Raw genomic sequence first — 19,540 nt, 5'->3', positions numbered from 1 at the left:
TATTTATTTTTACAAGTCTTCACCCTCATTGATAATATTACATATAAGGTTAGATTTAACGACAATTAAAACAACTTTTGTTCATTTTTGAACAGGCAACCCTCCCCAGCCCCACCCCCTGTTACACGACTGTACTGTACGTGTCACATTATTATGAAGAGAAAATGTTTAGTAGCACTATTCGTTTTGTTATTGACTGATTTGATTTTTTTTTTTTTTTTTGGTAAACGAACCGCTTCCGTTTGCCGTGTCAAACATCCGGAAGGGTGGGACCTGTCTTAAAGTTCTGCAAATCACATCAGTTTGTGTCATTTGGCGTGATTTTCTCTTTGAACGCGTTAAACAGGGTTCCCTGCGTGGTCCTGGGGAATAAACGGTGTTAAGGAGAAGAACATGGCGTGTGTTGTGTTGATTGGTGTTGTGTTGTGGTGTAACACCGCTCACCTGGATTAGGAGCTCAGGCGCCTGCTGCTTTTCTCCTGCTTGGATTAGGACTGCACAATGCTCCTCCGAGACCACTGAAATCCGGATTATTTCCCTCTCACTGAAGGTGATTTTTGATCATTTTGACGATTTAATTTGAGTTGAAATGAGTTGTGGACTGCAGAGTCGGGCAGGTGGTTGAAGATAGTTTTGTTTGTTTTGGGGTTTCTGTCGGAAGATTTAGTGCAACACCGAAGCGAAAATGTACTTTCGTTATTATTATCATTTATTTGTTTTTACCTTTTTAGAACAATTAAAATGTTTATTTATTTTTTTAACTTCCAGTACCATACAGTGTATATATACTTCCACGGCTGTTGTGTGGGTTTTTTGTAAATAGTGGCTCAAAAAAAAAAGCAAAAACGAGAAGTAGCTTGTTGTTACACATGAAGTGTGCGCGAGGAAGAGGGTTTGTGTCGAAGGTTTGTTATTTCTTTACCTTTTTAAAGACTATAAAGTGATGATCCAGTACAACATGACAGAGAAAGTGTAGATAATATTACAAGGGAGCACTCAGTCGAGGCGCAGTGCATCCCAGGATATCAGCTAGATTTCTAACAGCAGCCCCAGCAGTCCGTAATACAAATAATCTCATGCCCATACTCTGAGCATTTAATACCACTTTCTTTGCTCATGGGGTGATATAAGGACATGCTAACATTTTTTGTTTTGTTATATCAGTAATACATTGAGTTATAAACATGTCATTCCACCCCACGCTTTGTGAAAACTAACCCTGCTTTGATTTTATTTATTTATTTATTTTTAAAAACGTAATCACGTCTTATTTTCCTGTGTTTTATAGGTATTTCTTTCCTATGTGTGGACGTGTGCTGTTTCTGCTTTAGTGTTCATTCATCAGTGTTTTTACACTTGTAAATTTCAGTTGATAACTCAGTGTTGGCCTCTTTTCGAGACTTTATTACTTACAGGGGGAAAATAATGTCACAGGAGATCAGAAGAGATGTTAATGTGCTAGCTCTGCGTCTGCTAAAAAGGTGAACTTGGAAGTGTGTGTTGGAAGATGGGGGGAAATTGTGTCCTTGTTTTGTTTGACACGTTTTTGCTGACCCCTTATGGCCATTTCCAAAGGAAGAGGACAAACAATGATCAAGAGTGACAGGGACTCTTGTGTAAATGGATCACTTATAATAGAATATTTTAACCATGAAATATGTTGGCATCGATCATTTTGACGCTCGCCCCTTTGAATGTTTACCAGAACATTCCTGATTCCCATCACTTTGCCAATGTGATGAGAGGAAATGGACACTGTTGCAGACAAGCCCAAATTAGTGGCGGCTCCAATTTATTATACTGATAAAAGGATATACTAGTCATATACAGACCGAACACAAGACATGTATGTATAATGATAATGAGACTTTATTGGTCACATATACAGTAGAGCACAGTGAAATTGTTTTCTTCGCATACCCCAGCCTGTCAGGAAGCTGGGGTCAGAGCGCAGGGTCAGCCATGATACGGCGCCCCTGGAGCAGAGAGGGTTAAGGGCCTTGCCCAACAGTGGCAGGGCAGGGGCTTGAACTTCCGATCAGTAACCCAGAGCCTTAACCGCTAAGCCACGACAGCTGCAAGCAGAGATTAAGGGGTCAAGCATTTTCTGGCCCCACCCCTTAACGACAGAGGTAGAGCAGAAGACAACTGTCCAATCAGCACGTGTTCCCAAGAATATACATACCAAATTTGCTGGCAATATGTCAAACTATAGTTGAGATGTTACCTCACTTCCTGTTTTCAGAAGCCCTCCAAAGTTTCAAATGAAATCAAAGCTTGTTTAACATCAGGTCATGTTGCTAAACATGTATGCCAAGTTTGGTGTGAATAATTAAAAGCGTATTGGAGATGTGCCCTACCTCCCTGTTTGGTGACTTTGCAGTCAAATTTATTTGCATGTTCTGGACAAACTGTTCGACTTATCAAAAGTCCAAGACACAAGGTTTTTTTTTCAGTTGGTCTTGTGATGCTGTGATTCAGATTTTGTGATGATTGGACAAAATTTGTCCTTTTTTTTTTTTTTCCTGGTCCTTCACTCATGTATGTTATGGATGAACTATCCCACATAAAAAATAAAAATAAAAAAATCTAATAAAATCCAAGAAAAAAGTTTGTTCAGGTCTCACAATGCTGTGTTCCAAATTTGGTGTTAATTGGACAAAATTTATAGGGAAACGTTTTGAGAACATAAAAGGCGAAACATTTAATATGGCAGAAATTAACATCATGGTAACTACTAAACCCAACATGATCCAAAAAAAAAAATGGAGGAAAGAGGAATTGCATTTTTACTTTTTTTTTTAAATTATTATTATTTTATTTATTTTATTTTTTTTTGTAGTAAAAACTTAAAAAGTTTTTACTACAAACATGTTTCCTGTTGGTGGCAAAGTGATTGAGGGGCTTACACCAAAATTGCTGTGCCAGAAGCTCACTCCATCATTGTGCTAAATTTCATAAAAAGTGTACAAAGCATAGACTTCTATTTGGAATTATAATAATAATAGTAATAATCATCATCAATCATGATGATGATGATGCAGAAGAAAACATACAATTGCTATAAGTTGCCTGCGGAAGTCATTATTAAATGCAATGTTCCTGAATCATCTTGTTCTTTTTATTTCCCATGACCATCCTCTCAATATTTCAGTGTTCTGTGTTTAAGCTCACACAAATTTGTCTCTCAAAGATTATTTCAGAAAAACACTCATGCATTATCAATAATGCAAACTTGGGAGTGTGACCTGGAGGCTTCTGGTTTTCAACCCTAGTGAAAGAATGTGTGGATTAATCGCTCACAAACATCCAAAAAAAAAAAAACTTGGCACATCCTTTAATTCATTATAAGGTTATTCATCAGGCTTATGCTACACCATATAGATGTTATAATATGCGTTTAACATACTCATGTCATTTTTGGTTTAAAAACAAACAGCAGGCCTATGCCATAGTTAACACTGAACTACTGTCACAAAGCTTTAATAGTATTTCAGTGGAGGCACTATGTTTCCCTCAAAGCTCCGTTCTGCGTGGATTTGAGATGCTTCCACTGCCGCCCAAATTGAGTACCAACCACAAACCATGCCAGCTAGCTGTACAAACAGTACAAAAGTTCTCTGTTCTCTGAGTACTGGAGTACAGAAGACAGGAGTTTTTTGTACAGGAATATAGGGGTAGAATTGGCCAGAACTTTAAAAAAAACAAAACCTACTTGTAATGATAGTAAAAATGCTTTTTCTTCAGGCTCTCAACATGAATTCCATCTCTGTTAAGAACTGTCATCAAGATTGGGGGGGGCATTTCATATATTGGAGGTGAATCCTCTGGAAACCAGTTCACAACAATGCCTTGACCAATTCGTTCAATACGCCACCTCACTCTCTGTAATGATGCTGATCCCGAAAATCTATTTTTGAAGGCAGAAGCTGACTCATTTGGCATCACGTCATTCCTGCTACAATTAAACTAAAGCATGGTCAAGCACAGCTGCAGGTGAACTACATTGCCTCTTTACATGCTAACATGCCTGTGGATGCAACTAGCAAATTGTGGATACATCTTTTGCGTCAAACTGCACTTGATGTCTAAATGTAGGAAGAGTACCAACAGTCAGTTGTAATATTTAAAATTATTATATGGGAATTGTTTTGGTACTCATTGCACTCAAAGGAGTGTGTTTTGAGGACTCGTGTTTGGATAGCCCTTTATATCTGGATACTTGGATTTCGGATCTAAATCTAGAATTGGACGTTCAACAAGCACATATGGGTGTGATGGTCAGGTGTCCACACACTTTTGCCCATTCAGTGAAGTGCACGTCTGTGTGTTTAACGTAGTTCTGTGTATTGTATATGCATATTGTGCTGAGTCTAGAGCTGTGTGGTACGGCTTTGCTGTTGTGGTATGGCTGTAGGAGACCTGCTGTTAATATGGGAAATCTTTACACTAAGCTGTTGCCCTCATGACATAACTTGTGCTTTCACAAGTTGCACAATTGAGTAATATTTTGATTTGTAATCATTTGTTCATGGCAACGTGAGAAACATTAGGCATGGGGTTTAATCCTGTTTATCATCTGTCGTCTGTGTTCAAAGTACAGGATATTTTTTCATAACCAAAACCTTAATACTTTTTCCATAGAATTTTCCCGGAATGAATTTCACTGTGCTTTTTAATGTATATGTGACAAAGTCTTCTTCTTCTTCTTCTTCTTCTTCTTCTTCTTCTTCAAATGTGGTATTCTGCTGTTGTAGCCCAACTGTCACAAGGTTTGGCACACGGTGCTTTTAGTGATGCTTTTCTGCTCACCATGGTAAGAAATGGAGGTTATGTGAATTACAGTTTGAATTATATATGTGAATGTTTCTATTTTGCATACAGTTCTAGCATTTTAAAGGCTTACACCAAAAAATTAAAGGGAGGAAATCACAATTCTACTGAGAGACACCCAACCTAAATCTAAATTTATAACCTAATCTACTTATGAAAAACATAATTGCTGCTAAATTATAAAGAATGGTTAGTTTACAATGAGTTCTCACTTTCCTTATCGGCATCATCCTCATCATCAGAGGAAAGGCAGCATTAAAACACGTCATCGTCTTTTCACTTGACTGACCTCGGCTGATTCATTCACTCCTTCCTGTTCTGTTGACTAAATTTCTTATTATTAATACCTTTATGTAATTTAAACATTTTATAACTTTGTTCATTTATACCCCTAGATGACATACAATACCATTATCTGTATTCTATATCTTTTTAGTGAGTAGCTATTCATTTCTGTTTTTTCCTATTTGTATTTAAACTGGAAGTGGGTGTGGTCTATACCTAAAGTGTTGTTAGTTTCTTTGTAATGTGAATAACTGCCTTTTTTTTTTTTTTTTTTTAATTATTTGTCCTGGGATCCTGATGCCCACACCTAGGGAGTATTCCATGAGCAAGCTAACCCCTTTTTTTTTTTTTTTTTTTTTTTTTTTTTTAAAAGCCAGCCAGGTTGCTGAAATAAGCCTGCCTCATTTCCACCCATTTCTGGTTCCACAAACAAAGCTTAATCGTAGGCCCTGCTCCTGCTAAGTTTCCATGGCAATACAGACAGTATAAAATCTGGTTATGTAATCTTTTATATGAATTAGATGGGTAAAGTTTGGCACAACAAACTTTGATGTTGGCTTGACAAAGCCGGTCTGAAACTTTAAAATAGTTCGGTTTGAAATCTGAGGCTGATGTGCAGCCAATACATCTTGAGTTGGATAGATAGGGTGCCAGTACTTTGAGCTGGACGGATGGATGGACAGCTTTAAATATAATCTGTATGAATCTATGTTGACTATTTGTTGCAGCCCTACAAGAGTATGAATTTTGGATTTCGCACTATTTTTAGATTTAATAAATTACTGTGAGATTAAACATATTATTTAACATTAAGCCTTAATAATGTCGAAGGGTCTGTAACATTTTAATCATGTACCATCATTGAGAGTAACCTGTATCTCCACCTGTTGTTGTTGTTATTATTATTATTATTATTATTATTATTATTATTATTATTATTATTTTACCGAATAGTGTAGGTGACATTGCTTATAAGTACAGATGTGTGAGCACCGTTGTGTTTGATCTGACGAAAAGCCATTATTACATTATCACACTCTCAATCGTGCTGAATATCAGCATGGCTGCAATTAGCTGTGATGACCTGCGGCCGAATCACTGCTGTGCTCTTGCTTTTCGGACGTTGCTTAATTATCCAGGTTCACAAGCTCTTCAGATACAGAATCAGAATAGATTGTTCTTGCTTATTCTTTCCCTCCTGTATTTTTGTCCAAGAAAAACGGCTAAGCTACGCAAACATGGTGAGGATTTAATACCGAATGCTGAAATTTGTACACACCAGAATTCCAAGCTTAGACTGCAGGCTTGCATGCTACTCAGACAGTGGTTTTGTGAGATGAACTTAAGCCCATGTGTATTGCGTAATATCAGCTAGAGCAAGTCCAGTGATGCGTGCAGACTGTAAATACACAAAATATAGTGTATAAATATGCCATTTTAAATGAAATAATTCTATGAAACAATTAATTCATATTGCGTAATTAAATCAAGAAAAAAGTACGCACACGGACACACACGTTCACACACACTATGATTTCCTGACCTCACTTGTCAATTTAATTTGTGTGTCCAATTTACTTACTGTCAGCAGACACACAAAAAAATCAAAATGAAATAATTGACTGTGCCAGTTATTATTGTCCTTTTTCACACCTACCTAAGCTATTTTCGCTTTCTGATGATGTCAACACAAAATATTTAGAATATTTCTATTTTATTATGAGGAAAATAGAAAGTTCTGTATCGAGTGCCGCCCTGTGGCCTGAAAACCAAATCTGATCCAGTTAGAAGTTTGTGCATGATTTGCCTGAACAGAAAAAATTAATATGATTAATAATTAGGATCCTCTCAGTGTCCTGATCATGACAATTAGTCTTAATATATTTGTAAGTAAGCAAAGCAAAGGAACTTGTTTATGAAGTCTAGACGCAACTAAAAAATTTCTGTCCCAAATGTTCAATTGTTTTTATGACAATAAAAATTTGGCAAACATGAGAACTACTACTAATGGGCCACTTTAGAAATTCAAGTTAAGCACCTCTTCACAGGTGAAACACCAAAAATATAAAGCCTATACAGTGGGTTTGGAACATATTCATCCCTCTTCAGCTTTCGAAGACTTTGTGTTATAGATTTTATTTACAGTGTATTAAATATACGTTTTTCTTTTTTTTCTGCATATTTATCTACAAATGATAATCCATAATATTAAAGTATATTAAAAAATCTAGTATAGTATTCAGACTAGGCGAATGCACTCTGAATTGAACTCTGGTGCATCCTGTTTTCCTTGATTATCTTGATGTCTCTTGAATTGATTGGAGTCCACCAGTGGCCGGTTCACCATATTTGGGCATTATTAATCAGGCACACGTGTGTGTGTGTGTGTGTGTGTGTGTGTGTGTGTGTGTGTGTGTGTGTGTGTGTAAGATTTCACAATTCACAGTGCATGCCAAACCAAAAACCAATCCATGAAGTTCAAGGAACTCTTTTTAAGGATCTTGATCAAATTTACATTGCAAAGTGATGTATCAAGCAGAGAACACTACAAGTAGTGCTACCATACACGATCCATTAATTGAGTTCCAGAAGAAGCAAAGTGCACAGAGTAGAGGTGTAAGTGCAATATTTTTTGTTGTTGTTGTTTTGTTTTATGAGTTGGTTAGGTGTTCATGGAAGAACTGGGTCTTTAGCTGTTTTTTGAAGATTGTGAGAGATTCTGCGCTACGGATTGAGGTTGGAAGTTCATTCCACCACTGAGGAACAGTTAGTGTGAAGGTTCTGGAAAGGGACCTTGCGTCCACGCTGAGTGGGAACTACTAAACGTCGGTCGCTAATTGATCGCAGATTGCGTGAGGGAACGTAAGCCTTCAGGAGAGAGTTGAGGTAGGAGGGTGCTGTTCCTGACAAGGCCTTGTAGGTGAGCATCAAGACCTTGAATTTGATGTGGGTGGCTACAGGAAGCCAGTGGAGGGAGATGAAGAGGGGTGTGTAGAATTGTGTAAAGACATTCATCCAGGCATGAGTATGAAACAATTTCTAAAGCTTTCTAAAGAACGTTCTCAAGCCCACTGGGCTCTATCATTGTGAAATGGTAGAAACCACCTGGACTCCATAACCAGACTAGAAAATCTTTGGTCATGGAGGTGTCTAACAGAGCTTCAGAAGTCTTCTGGAAAGACAGCCATCTCAGAAATACTCCATCAACCAGGTTTTTATAGTACAGAAGCTAGAGGGAAGCTCATCCTGAGTAAAAGGCATATGGCAGGCACTTAAATGATTTCTGAGGAGACAAAAAATCTGAATAAAATTAGCAAAAATGTATAAAACCTTGTTTTCGCTTTGTCATTATGGGTTATTGTGTGTAGATTAATGTCCATATGAGTCAATTTTATCCACTTTAAATTAAATCTATAACAAAAAATGTGTCAACCAAAGGGGTAGCCTGTTTGCGGTACTGCTTGTCACGGAGAACATGGAGCAAGTCAATAGAGTAGAGCTACTGCTGCACAAAGTAGAGTAAAAGAAGAATTGTGTGACACGTTTATGAAATAAATAAGAAATAAGCAGCAAGGGCCTCAATGAAATTAATTTGATAGTATATCACAATTATCTTATGCTACAGGCTACTATCTAGTGAATTTTTCAAGTAAAGGCCTGTTCACACCGGGACGTTTTTAGCCACGTTTTTTTGTGTTCAAGCCCATGCGGTAAACGTGAGTGATGCTCTGCGGGAAAGTGCATATTCACTCCCTGACCGCAGATGGTGCTTATTGAAAAGCAGAAATACCCCGGAACACAAGGTGGCGCTGTCCACTCCAGCAGTCAGCCTCATGCTTTTTCCTCGTGTATGTATCGCGTAAGCTTTTCCACTACACAGCACCCAAACGATGGGGATGGTTAAGAGTTTTCAAAAAAAAAAAGGTACAAGCCAATGTACATGCAAAAAATAAGTAAAATGAAACTCCCCATGGAATCCTATTTGATCCACAACATCTCCCTCTTATCAGTATATTTTTGTAGTTGCTATGGTGTTTTTCATAACGCTCTCGATGTTAAGACACCAGCAGCTCCTTCAGCTTGCTTGCATCTTCTTCTTTAGCTGTTTCTTCTTCTTCTTCTGTTTCTTTTTGTTCTTCATTGGCAAGAGCGTTTTGTACTTCGCTATCAAGTGGTACTTTTGGGTGGCTGTGGCTCAGTTGGTAGAGCGGGTTGTCCACTAATCGTAGGGTTGGCGGTTCGATTCCCAGCCCAGGTGACTCCACATGTCAAAGTGTCCTTGGCCAAGACACTGTACTCCAAGTTGCTCCCGATGGTAAGCTAGCGCCTTGCATGGCAGCTCCTGCTACCATTGGTGTGTGAGTGTGTGTGTGTGTGTGAATGGGTGAATGAGACACAGTGTAAAGCGCTTTGGATAAAAGCGCTATATAAGTGTGCCATTTACCATTTACTTTTATGTAACTTCAGTGGCTCCGGGCACGAGAACAAAAGCATGAATCTCATTGGTTGGCCAGTTTTTGACCCGGCACGTCACTTGATGTTAAAGTTTGATGCTTTGATGCCACGCGTGTGAACACTCCCATTGACTGCCATTGGGGCGTTAAACAGACCATTTTTCGTGCTGAGAAAAACGTCCCAGTGTGAACGAGCCTTAAACCTCTAATAACAGTTGGGAGTCACAAGCATACAGTCTAGCAGCTTGTTTTCAGTGGTTTTATATGTAACTTGTGTTATTGAATTTTCTCCAATTTTACTTTATCGCAGATCTGCTGACCAAAACTTTGGAGGGGTAAATAATTTTTCCAATGCAAGAGGATTCCTCTCTGGTTAAGAGGTACACAACAAGGCAAGATGACTATAATGCCAAGAAGGCATGTCCTGTTAACAGGTGTTGCAACACCAGTATAGCAACCTTTAAATTTTTTAGCTGCCCAATAATACATTTAAAAGTTAATTATAATCCACAAAATCTTTTGAAAATCTTTGATTACAAGGTTTTATTGTTCCAAATTAATGAGAGAATTATACTGTCCAACTTTTTAAAAATATATATTTTTTAAAAAACGAGTTTACTTTTGTCAAAATTAAGTGTATAGCCTGAGAGTTTTCAACATTTATTGTGGGGATAGATTGAAGGATGCTAGAAATATATTGGAATGTCATCTGTGTACAAAGCAATCTTGTGTTCCTGAGACGCTCTGATTATTATATCTCGTAAAATGCACAACCTTGTCTCCATAGGTGATATGATAGGAAAGTTCCACTGTCACTGTTCCCTTGACACAAGTAAACAAACATCCACTATTCCAGACACAAGAAAAGTCACAAAAAGTAGACCAAACCTAATCATAACCCCATTAGCCTTTCTCCTTTTAAACAGAGCAGTAAACACAGGCTCACATCACACTTGATCTAAACCAGAGCAGCTAGGGCAGCTGTTTCAGTTAAGCTGATTCAGTCTTGCTTATAATCTAGACAAATGCCCATCTCATGATGAAAAGACCTTCACTGTTTAAAGTAAAACAGCTGACAATCCATTTTAGGGCACCTGGCCCTGTTTTGTCATTGTTGGACTGTGTCCGAATGCTGTTTTGGATGAAGGTCATGGCTGCTTCAAGGCTGTAGAGTGTTCTACACCATATTTAATACTGGTGGTCTTTTCACTTCGGAGAAGGCAGCATCCTTTTTTTTTGTCACATCTGGTGCAAAGTCAGGGAAGTTTTCCATGAAAGTAAATGTTCCATCTTGCATTTACATTTATGGCATTTGGCAGATGCCCTTTTCCAGAACGACTTACATTTCTCATTTAATCTCATGAGTAGCAATTGGGATCAGATTTGGCCTAGACTGATCTCCAGGTTGAGATAGAGGTATAGGTACCAGGAAGCAACTTATTATGCAGTAACTTTTTATGGCAAAAATGTTAAACTTGCCGGCGGAGCTCAGGACTTCAGTCTTACGATTGTAGTGGCAGACTGGAAGTCCCTCTTCTTGTTCTTATTGTTATACTTGATATGGGCTTCATACACTTTCTGAACTTTGTGCCAGTCTCAGCTACTTGCTCACCTTTGGTGCTTGTTACCTCACCTTTGGTATACACCTCTCAAGCACTCTAGCACAACTAACAGAGCAAACTTGGACAAGCTTGGAGTTCATTTGCAGATTTTGAGGGCTGCTGAAAACAGGAAGTGGGGCAATTTCTCAGCAATGGCTTAACATTTTTATCTTAAGATTTAGTACATCTCATTGGGAACAAATGTTGCTGGTCCTAGTGGCTTTTGGTCTTTCTCTAATGCTAAAGGGTGGGGACAAATAGTGCTTATTATTCTTATTGGTGCATTTCTTGATGCATGAAAAATAACACTTCAAGATCCAGTTTGTCTATGGTTTCTCAAATCGTGCTGACTTTGCTTTTTGTTTCACAGCTGTCTCAGATTTTCCACAAATCACGGTGTACTTTCAGAAACATTTGTGAGCCCATTTTACTGGCACTTCTCCAATCCTTTTAGAAGACATTCAGAGAAAGAACATTTGCACTGTTAAAACCTTAAATGCTATGAGTGCCCAGCCAAGGAGAATCCGTCTGAAGCCGTGGCTGCTGGCTCAGGTGAGCATTAATATTATTCTCTACTGAATGTTATTTTCATATAAACTGGTTTAGAGGATTGTAAGCAAAATGGGTATAGTTTTGACTATTTTTCAAGGAGACAGAAGACAAGGAGATGATTGTTTTTGGCTAGATTTATTTAAATGCTTGCAAAGGAGTTTAGTATATTGGCAATATATTGCTGCATGAATATTCCTAATAGTAATGATCACATTATCACTACAAATTTGGATTAATTTTATAGTATGGCTTCCACCCTTATTGTTTGGCAACATCCAGCACATCCTATTAGATTGCATTTTATTTATTTATTGATTTGTTTGTTTACTTATAGTTAATCATGTGACCAGTTAGTAAAGCCATGAGAACACTAAATCATGTTCATGAAATTGTAATGTGTGTGGATATATTCTGTTTTATTTAAATTCGCTGTTTCGGGTTGTCATATAAAAAAAAAACTAATGTTTTTGTTAATCTGATGCACTCACCTGCATTTGATGCATTTTAAGTGTAGTTCATTTATGTATTAAGAAAATTTGGTCCTCGAGATGAGCAATGTTAACTAAAAGGCTGTCTCTGCTGGACTTAACACTGCTCTTCTCTCAATCTGATGGAATGCAAGACAAAACATGTTCAAGGTCAGAATCATGTAAAGTTGAGACGCGCTTCAACTCCGAATTCATCCTGCATGTATAACTCTCATGCATGATGTGTGTATTGAAGCAGGCTAAACTGTAAACTGTGTGTTCTAGCCCTGTAAACGGGAGTCTATAAACATAGACCTGTTTCCTTCCCCCAGGTGAACAGTGGGAAATACCCTGGCCTCAATTGGCTGAATAAGGAGTGTCGCTTATTTCAGATACCCTGGAGACATGCCACACGCCATCTGCCAACCCCAGAGGAGGAAAACACTATATTCAAGGCAAGTCCTGCCTAATTTAGACATATTTAGACACATACTTTTGAGTTAATTGACACAAATTATTATTTACAGATAATTAAATATCTGTGTACCCCCCCCCCCCACGATCTGAAATATCCTTGATGGGATTATTTTGTTATTGTTTATTTTGTTATTTTAATTTCAGTGTCATTAATATTCATTAAGTTCTACATATGATTCATCTAGATTACTCTAAATCAAAGTAATAATATAAAATCTTATGGGCCTCCCAACCATTTTCATTTCCTAGATTTTTTTTGTTTGTTTCCTGACTGCTCATCATGAATAATTCGCAACTAGAAATTGACTGCAATCTGATGTAAAATCAGATTGTGTAACTCCACTATTGCAGATTCCACTGAGCGAACCAGACACAGCAGTCTGCACTTTTTTTTTTTCTTTAGTTTTTTTTAACCAGACACACATCAGTGTCTGACAAGACAGTGCCATTTTATAAGCAGCGTTTCTTTATTCCAGCAGTCATCTTTGCTGATGGTGTTTCATAGCTGGTCATAGCCATATGTTCTGTTCTAGCTACAAACTGAGTCCTGTTTCTGGCCTGTTCCAGTGTTGCAGTTCATGCAATCGTAGTCTGTGGTTCTTTTTCTAAACACGAAATGGAAACAATGATGAGCTTTTTCTATATTGCACATGCTGATGGTTGTCTTTCTTAGATGGCGGCATGATCAAGCACATTAAATTCACTGCTGAACTGCTCTGCCACTTCTGCTTGGCTCATGTCAAGCACCTTAATAAAACAATACATATACAATTCCAAAAATTTACAATTATAAATGTCTGTAAGAAATGATATGATATACGGTTGTTTTGGGGTTTGAGATCAAAATGAATATGAATGAATGAGATGATGGATCAGAGCTTCAGCTTTCATTTCCTCATATTTACTTCTAGATGTGTTAAACAATTTGTAGGTGAGCAAAAATATAGGAACACATAAGTCTTGAAGTAAATAACACTTAATATTTGGTTGCATATCCCCTGCTTGCAATAACTGCATCAAGCCTGCGACTCGCTGCCATCACCAAACTGACCTCCACAGACCTCAGGGGTGAAGGGTCATAGACTTTTGTTTTGGGGGGTTTTCTTCACATGGCTCATAATGTTTCTGTCATCAGCTGCTGCTGTTTTCCGTGGCCGGCCTGTTCTATGTCTGGTTGTTAGTACACCAGTGGGTTCTTGCTTTTTCAGGACATTCCAAATTGTTTGTGCAATGCCTCTGATTGATTTTCCCTCTTTTCTCAGATTCAGAATGACTTGCTCTTCTCCTATAGACAGCTGTCTGTTCTTCATGTTGGTTTATCCTTTTTAACAACAAATGCAGTCTTCACAGGTGAAACCCAGAGCTCAAGAGTAATAATGATGATGATGATGATAATAATAATAATAATTCCTTAGATTTATATAGCTCAAAACACTTTACATTGTATGTTGGGGAAATCTCGTCAACCACCACCAGCCACAGTGTGCCAGAACGCCAACCACACACCAGCTATTGGTGGAGAGGAGGGGAGAATGATGTAGCCAATTCAGGGATTGAGATTATTAGGGGGCCCTGATAGATAAGGGCCAATGAGGGAATTTCACCAGTACACCGGGGTTATACAGTGGGGAAGCCAGGCGAGAGCTGCAGGATGATATGGCTCTGGCAAACAATCAGTTTAAAAGGGCACACCTGGGTAACAAGAAACACCTGTCATTCACATCTTCCAGTATTTATCATCATTTGTTCAACACCTCTAGATGTAAATACAGTGAGAGGGGAAAAAAGTATTTGATCCCCTGCTGATTTTGTACGTTTGCCCACTGACAAAGAAATGATCATTCTATAATTTTAATGGTAGATTTATTTGAACAGTGAGAGACAGAATAACAACAAGAAAATCCAGAAAAACGCATGTCAAAAATGTTCTAAATTGATTTGCATTTTAATGAGGGAAAAATGTATTTGACCCCTCTGCAAAACATGACTTAGTACTTGGTGGCAAAACCCTTGTTGGCAATCACAGAGGTCAGATGTTTCTTGTAGTTGGCCACCAGGTTTGCACACATCTCAGGAGGGATTTTGTCCCACTCCTCTTTGGAGATCTTCTCCATGTCATTAAGGTTTCGGGGCTGACGTTTGGTAACTCGAACCTTCAGCTCCCTCCACAGATCTTCTATGGGATTAAGGTCTGGAGACTGGCTAGGCCACTTCAGTACCTTAATGTGCTTCTACGTGAGCCACTCCTTTGTTGCCTTGGCCGTGTGTTTTGGGTCATTTTCATGCGGGAATACCCATCCACGACCCATTTTCAATGCCCTGGCTGAAGGAAGGAGGTTCTGACCCAAGATTTGACGGTACATGGCCCCGTCCATCGTCCCTTTGATGCGGTGAAGTTGTCCTGTCCCCTTAGCAGAAAAAACCCCCAAAGCATAACGTTTCCACCTCCATGTTTGATGGTGGGGATGGTGTTCCAGGGGTCATAGGCAGCATTCCTCCTCCTCCAAACACGGCGAGTTGAGTTGATGCCAAAGAGCTCCATTTTGGTCTCATCTGACCACAACACTTTCACCCAGTTGTCCTCTGAATCATTCAGATGTTCATTGGCAAACTTCAGACGGGCATGTATATGTGCTTTCTTGAGCAGCGGACCTTGCAGGCGCTGCAGGATTTCAGTCCTTCACGGCGTAGTGTGTTACCAATTGTTTTCTTGGTGACTATGGTCCCAGCTGCCTTGAGATCATTGACAAGATCCTCCCTGTAGTTCTGGGCTGATTCCTCACTGTTCTCATGATCATTGCAACTCCACGAGGTGAGATCTTGCATGGAGCCCCAGGCCGAGGGAGATTGACAGTTCTTTTGTGTTTCTTCCATTTGCGAATAATCGCACCAACTGTTGTCACCTTCTCACCAAGCTGCTTGGCAATGGTCTTGTAGCCCATTCCAGACTTGTGTAGGTCTACAATCTTGTCCCTGACATCCTTGGAGAGCTCTTTGGTCTTGGCCATAGTGGAGAGTTTGGAATCTGATTGATTGATTGCTTCTGTGGACAGGTGTTTTTTATACAGGTAACAAGCTGAGATTAGGAGCAGTCCCTTTAAGAGTGTGCTCCTAATCTCAGCTCGTTACCTGTATAAAAGACACCTGGGAGCCAGAAATCTTTCTGATTGAGAGGGGGTCAAATACTTATATTCTTACTTATTTCTCATTAAAATGCAAATCAATTTATAACATTTTTGACATGCGTTTTTCTGGATTTTTTTTTTTTGTTATTCTGTTTCTCACTGTTCAAATAAACCTACCATTAAAATTATAGACTGATCATTTCTTTGTCAGTGGGCAAACGTACAAAATCAGCAGGGGATCAAATACTTCTTTCCCTCACTGTATGAGGAAATGAACGCTGAAATTCTGATATATCGTCTCATATCAGTCTTTTAATCTCAAAGTCAAATGTCTTTGGTGTATAGCAAAAACAAAATCTTGCCTTGCTGTGCCAATACTTCCCGAGGGGACTGTATAAACTATATGACCAGAAGTTTGTGGACACCTAACCATCACACCCATGTGTGGGCCTTCCTCCTCCTCCTCACTGCCTGATCTCACTAATGCTCTGGTCACATCAGAAGTGAGAAACAAATGTGAGCTCAGTGACTTTGACTGTGGCAGGGTTGTTGGTCACTGAGGGAGGGGCAGAGGTGAGCAGAAGTGTTCAGTGGTGTCCCTGACATCAGTTTGAATTCTCATGCTGTGGTTTTATAAATGTTGATTAAAAGTTCAGAAACGTGACTGTGCATCAGATAAAAGAATGCACTGAATGTGTGTACCTTTTTAGGAGTATAGCACTATGCCATCATCTGTGTTTGTATTGAATTGTATTTTATATCAGGTTCATGCTCAAAACTTTTGTTTACGTGTTCATTTATTTCAACCTGAAGTGAGTATAGCCTTTACTAGTTTTTATTTATTTTATTTTTTTATGTGATTCCTATCACTGTCGTGAAAAGGGTGAAAAAACAACCTTTTTCTGTGGTTTTTGTGATGTAATAAACGTGGGAATTGTGCTATGACCTGGCAACAATCACCACAAGCTCCACGACATCTACATTAAAAGTGAAGGTTAAAACTGAGTTTAAAAAAAAAAAAAAACCTCATGCAACTGTTTTTTTTTTTTTGTTTGTTTCATAATGCAGGATCCCAATGTGCCCACCTAGTCTGAAGCTGGCAGTCTACAGTTTGTATCTGTATTCATATTCATTTAGGACTCATCTGCTCAATCTGAATAATATTTTTATTTTCAGTTACACCCCTAGTACCTATACATTCTAGTTTACTTACAGGGGGTTTTCCAAATTCTCATGAACAGCTTTGCAGAAGTGAAAGTGGTTCAAGTTTCAGTTCCCTCAGTGATGCATGAAGAAATTGGTCAAGAAGACCACCCCAAAACCACAAACTCTTTAAAACCTTTGCATACTACAGTCCCCCCTGAAAGTATTGGATAGGCCAATTCTATTACTATACACTGAACACATTTGTGTTTGAGATCAAAAGATGAATATGAAATGATAGATGAGAATTTTAGCTTTCATTTCCTCATTTACATCTAGATGTGTTAAACAACTTGGAACATGACACCTTTTTATTTGAACCCACGCATTCTTTTATTTGAACCCACACATTCAAAAATATTGGAACATGTGATTGGCAGGTGTTTCTTGTTACCCAGGTGTGTCCTGTTAAATTGATCGTTTAAAGAATTAATAACTCTGTATACCTACTCTTGGTTTTAACTTTCAGTTTCACCTGTGAAGACTGCATTTCTTGTTAAAAAGGATAAGCCAACAAAGACCAGAGAGCTGTGTATGGGAGAAAAGCAAGCCATTTTGAAACTGAGAAAAGTGGGAAAATCAAGCCATTGCACAAGCATTGGGCATAGCCAGTACCACAATTTGGAATGTCCTGGGGAACAAAAAAGAAACCACTGGTGTACTAACAACTAGACATGGTACAGGTCAGCCAAGGAGAACAACAGCAAGTCTCTGCACAAATCCAGTCTCTGGTGCATTTTTAAGCAAGATCTAATTAAGATCATAGAAAAAACAGCAGCAGTTGATGATGGAAACATTGTGGGAGCTATGAAGAAAAATCCAAAAACTTTAATCAGTGACATCACCCACAACCTCCACAGGGCAGGGGTGACGGTGTGAGTGGCCAGATTGGCTTTACAAAGAAATACAGAAATGTGCCACAAATGTTCTGGAATCAAGATGAACCTCTACCAAATTGATGGAAAGGCTGAGGTGTGGGGAAAGAAAGGATCTGCTCATGATCCAGAACATCCGAGCTCATCTGTGAAACATGGTGGAGGTAGTGTCATGGCTTGGACTTGCATGGCTGCTTCTGGAACAGGCTCACTGATCTTTATTGATGGTGGAACTCGTGATGGTCGCAGCAGAATAAATTCAGAAGTTTACAGGAACATTCTGTCTGCCAATGTACAGAGAAAATGCATCCAAATTAATCATTAGGAACTTCATTATGCAGCAAGACAATTATTCAAAACACACTGAAGTCTCAGCAAAGGACTTAATCGGTGGGGAAAGTGGAAGGATTTAGACTGGCCAAGTCAATCACCAGACCTTAACCCAACTGAGCAGCATTTCACCTCCTGAAGAGGAGACTGAAGGGAGAAACCCCCAAAAATAAACAACTGAAAGAAGCTGCAGTAAAAACCTGGAAAAGCATCACGAAAGAAAAATGCAACAGTTTGGTAATGTCAGTGAGTCACAGGCTTGATGCAGTTATTGCAAGCAAATATTAAGTGTTCTTTACTTTAAGACTTATTATTTTACTTTAAGTCTTTTCTTTTACTTTTGCTCACCTAAAAATTGGGTGGTCTGCCACAAAAGGTGCCATGTTCTAAGTTGTTTAACAAATCTTCTGTTTTGAGTGTTCATTGTTTAGCTGTTTTTGTGCTCGAATCCTGAATGTGGCCTGAATGAATTGATTTTATGAAACACCATTATGGGTTTTGCAGGTTTATTATTTAGTTAACAATCCACCCAAGGCCCCCTGACAAGAATTATTTTTTTATTTATTTTTTTTATTTTATTTTTTATATATATAAAAATATAAAAGGCCTGGGCACTGGAGACAGGGAAGTACCAGGAGGGTGTAGATGAGCCTGATCCGGCCAAGTGGAAGGCCAACCTGCGATGCGCCCTCAACAAGAGCCGTGAGTTTATGCTGAAGTATGATGGTACTAAGGAGACACCAATGCAACCATACAAGATTTATGAGGTGTGCGAACTGTCAGTAAATGGAGGTAAGAACAGGTTGTGAAAAGCTCACCGGTGTACTTTTTTTATTTTAAATAAAATTGTTGCGTTACCCTCAATGTTGTGTTTTTATCATTTTATGTTTTTGTTTGTTTGTTTGCTTGAATAATTCTGTGTTTTATGCTCTTTTAGATGAGTGTGAGGATGATGAGGAAGAGGTGAGCCTTGCAGATAGATTGTAAAGAATGCACATATTGAAATTGTTTTGCTCTTACCGTTTCAAAGTGTCTTTTTTTTTGTTTGTTTGTTTGTTTGTTTGTTTGTTTGTTTCAGCTACCAAATGTTGCACACCTCTCCATCAGTAAGTCCCTTTTTCTAAATTTAACATTCAGATTTATTTATTATTTGGTTTTATATTGACAAAAACTGTAAGTGCCTGACACCTGCACTGGCTGCAGAGAGCAAGAAATATGAAGTTCAGCTGAAATGGGTGGAAAAAATTGCTAGCTAAACTTGTTTATTTGATGTGGTGGCATCAGTTTGCTGCATTTGATGTAGAGGTTGATCCTCTTGTAGGACAACTAAATTGTTGA

General features: G+C 38.6%; 1 protein-coding gene across 2 annotated transcripts in view; it reads left to right on the top strand.

Annotated features, from left to right (window-relative positions):
- The first annotated feature begins 240 nt into the window (after positions 1–240).
- irf5 (interferon regulatory factor 5) overlaps positions 241–19,540 on the top strand; it is a 31,564-nt gene continuing 12,264 nt past the window's right edge. Inside the window, exons 1-7 of one of the 2 annotated variants that reach the window (XM_017493868.3) lie at positions 241–550; positions 9,883–9,952; positions 11,544–11,725; positions 12,525–12,647; positions 18,808–18,994; positions 19,140–19,165; positions 19,281–19,308. In XM_017493868.3, coding sequence (XP_017349357.1) covers positions 11,675–11,725; positions 12,525–12,647; positions 18,808–18,994; positions 19,140–19,165; positions 19,281–19,308 — 415 coding nt within the window. In that variant the 5' untranslated portion in view covers positions 241–550; positions 9,883–9,952; positions 11,544–11,674. The remainder of the gene's footprint in view (positions 551–9,882; positions 9,953–11,543; positions 11,726–12,524; positions 12,648–18,807; positions 18,995–19,139; positions 19,166–19,280; positions 19,309–19,540) is intronic. The other variant, XM_017493867.3, reaches the window with a different exon arrangement.

This window comes from Ictalurus punctatus, chromosome 19 (genome assembly GCF_001660625.3).
Source record: "Ictalurus punctatus breed USDA103 chromosome 19, Coco_2.0, whole genome shotgun sequence".
Classification (NCBI taxonomy): Eukaryota; Metazoa; Chordata; class Actinopteri; order Siluriformes; family Ictaluridae; genus Ictalurus; species Ictalurus punctatus.
Note: the sequence above shows the minus strand (reverse complement) of the source record. Positions and strands in the feature narration are given on the sequence as shown.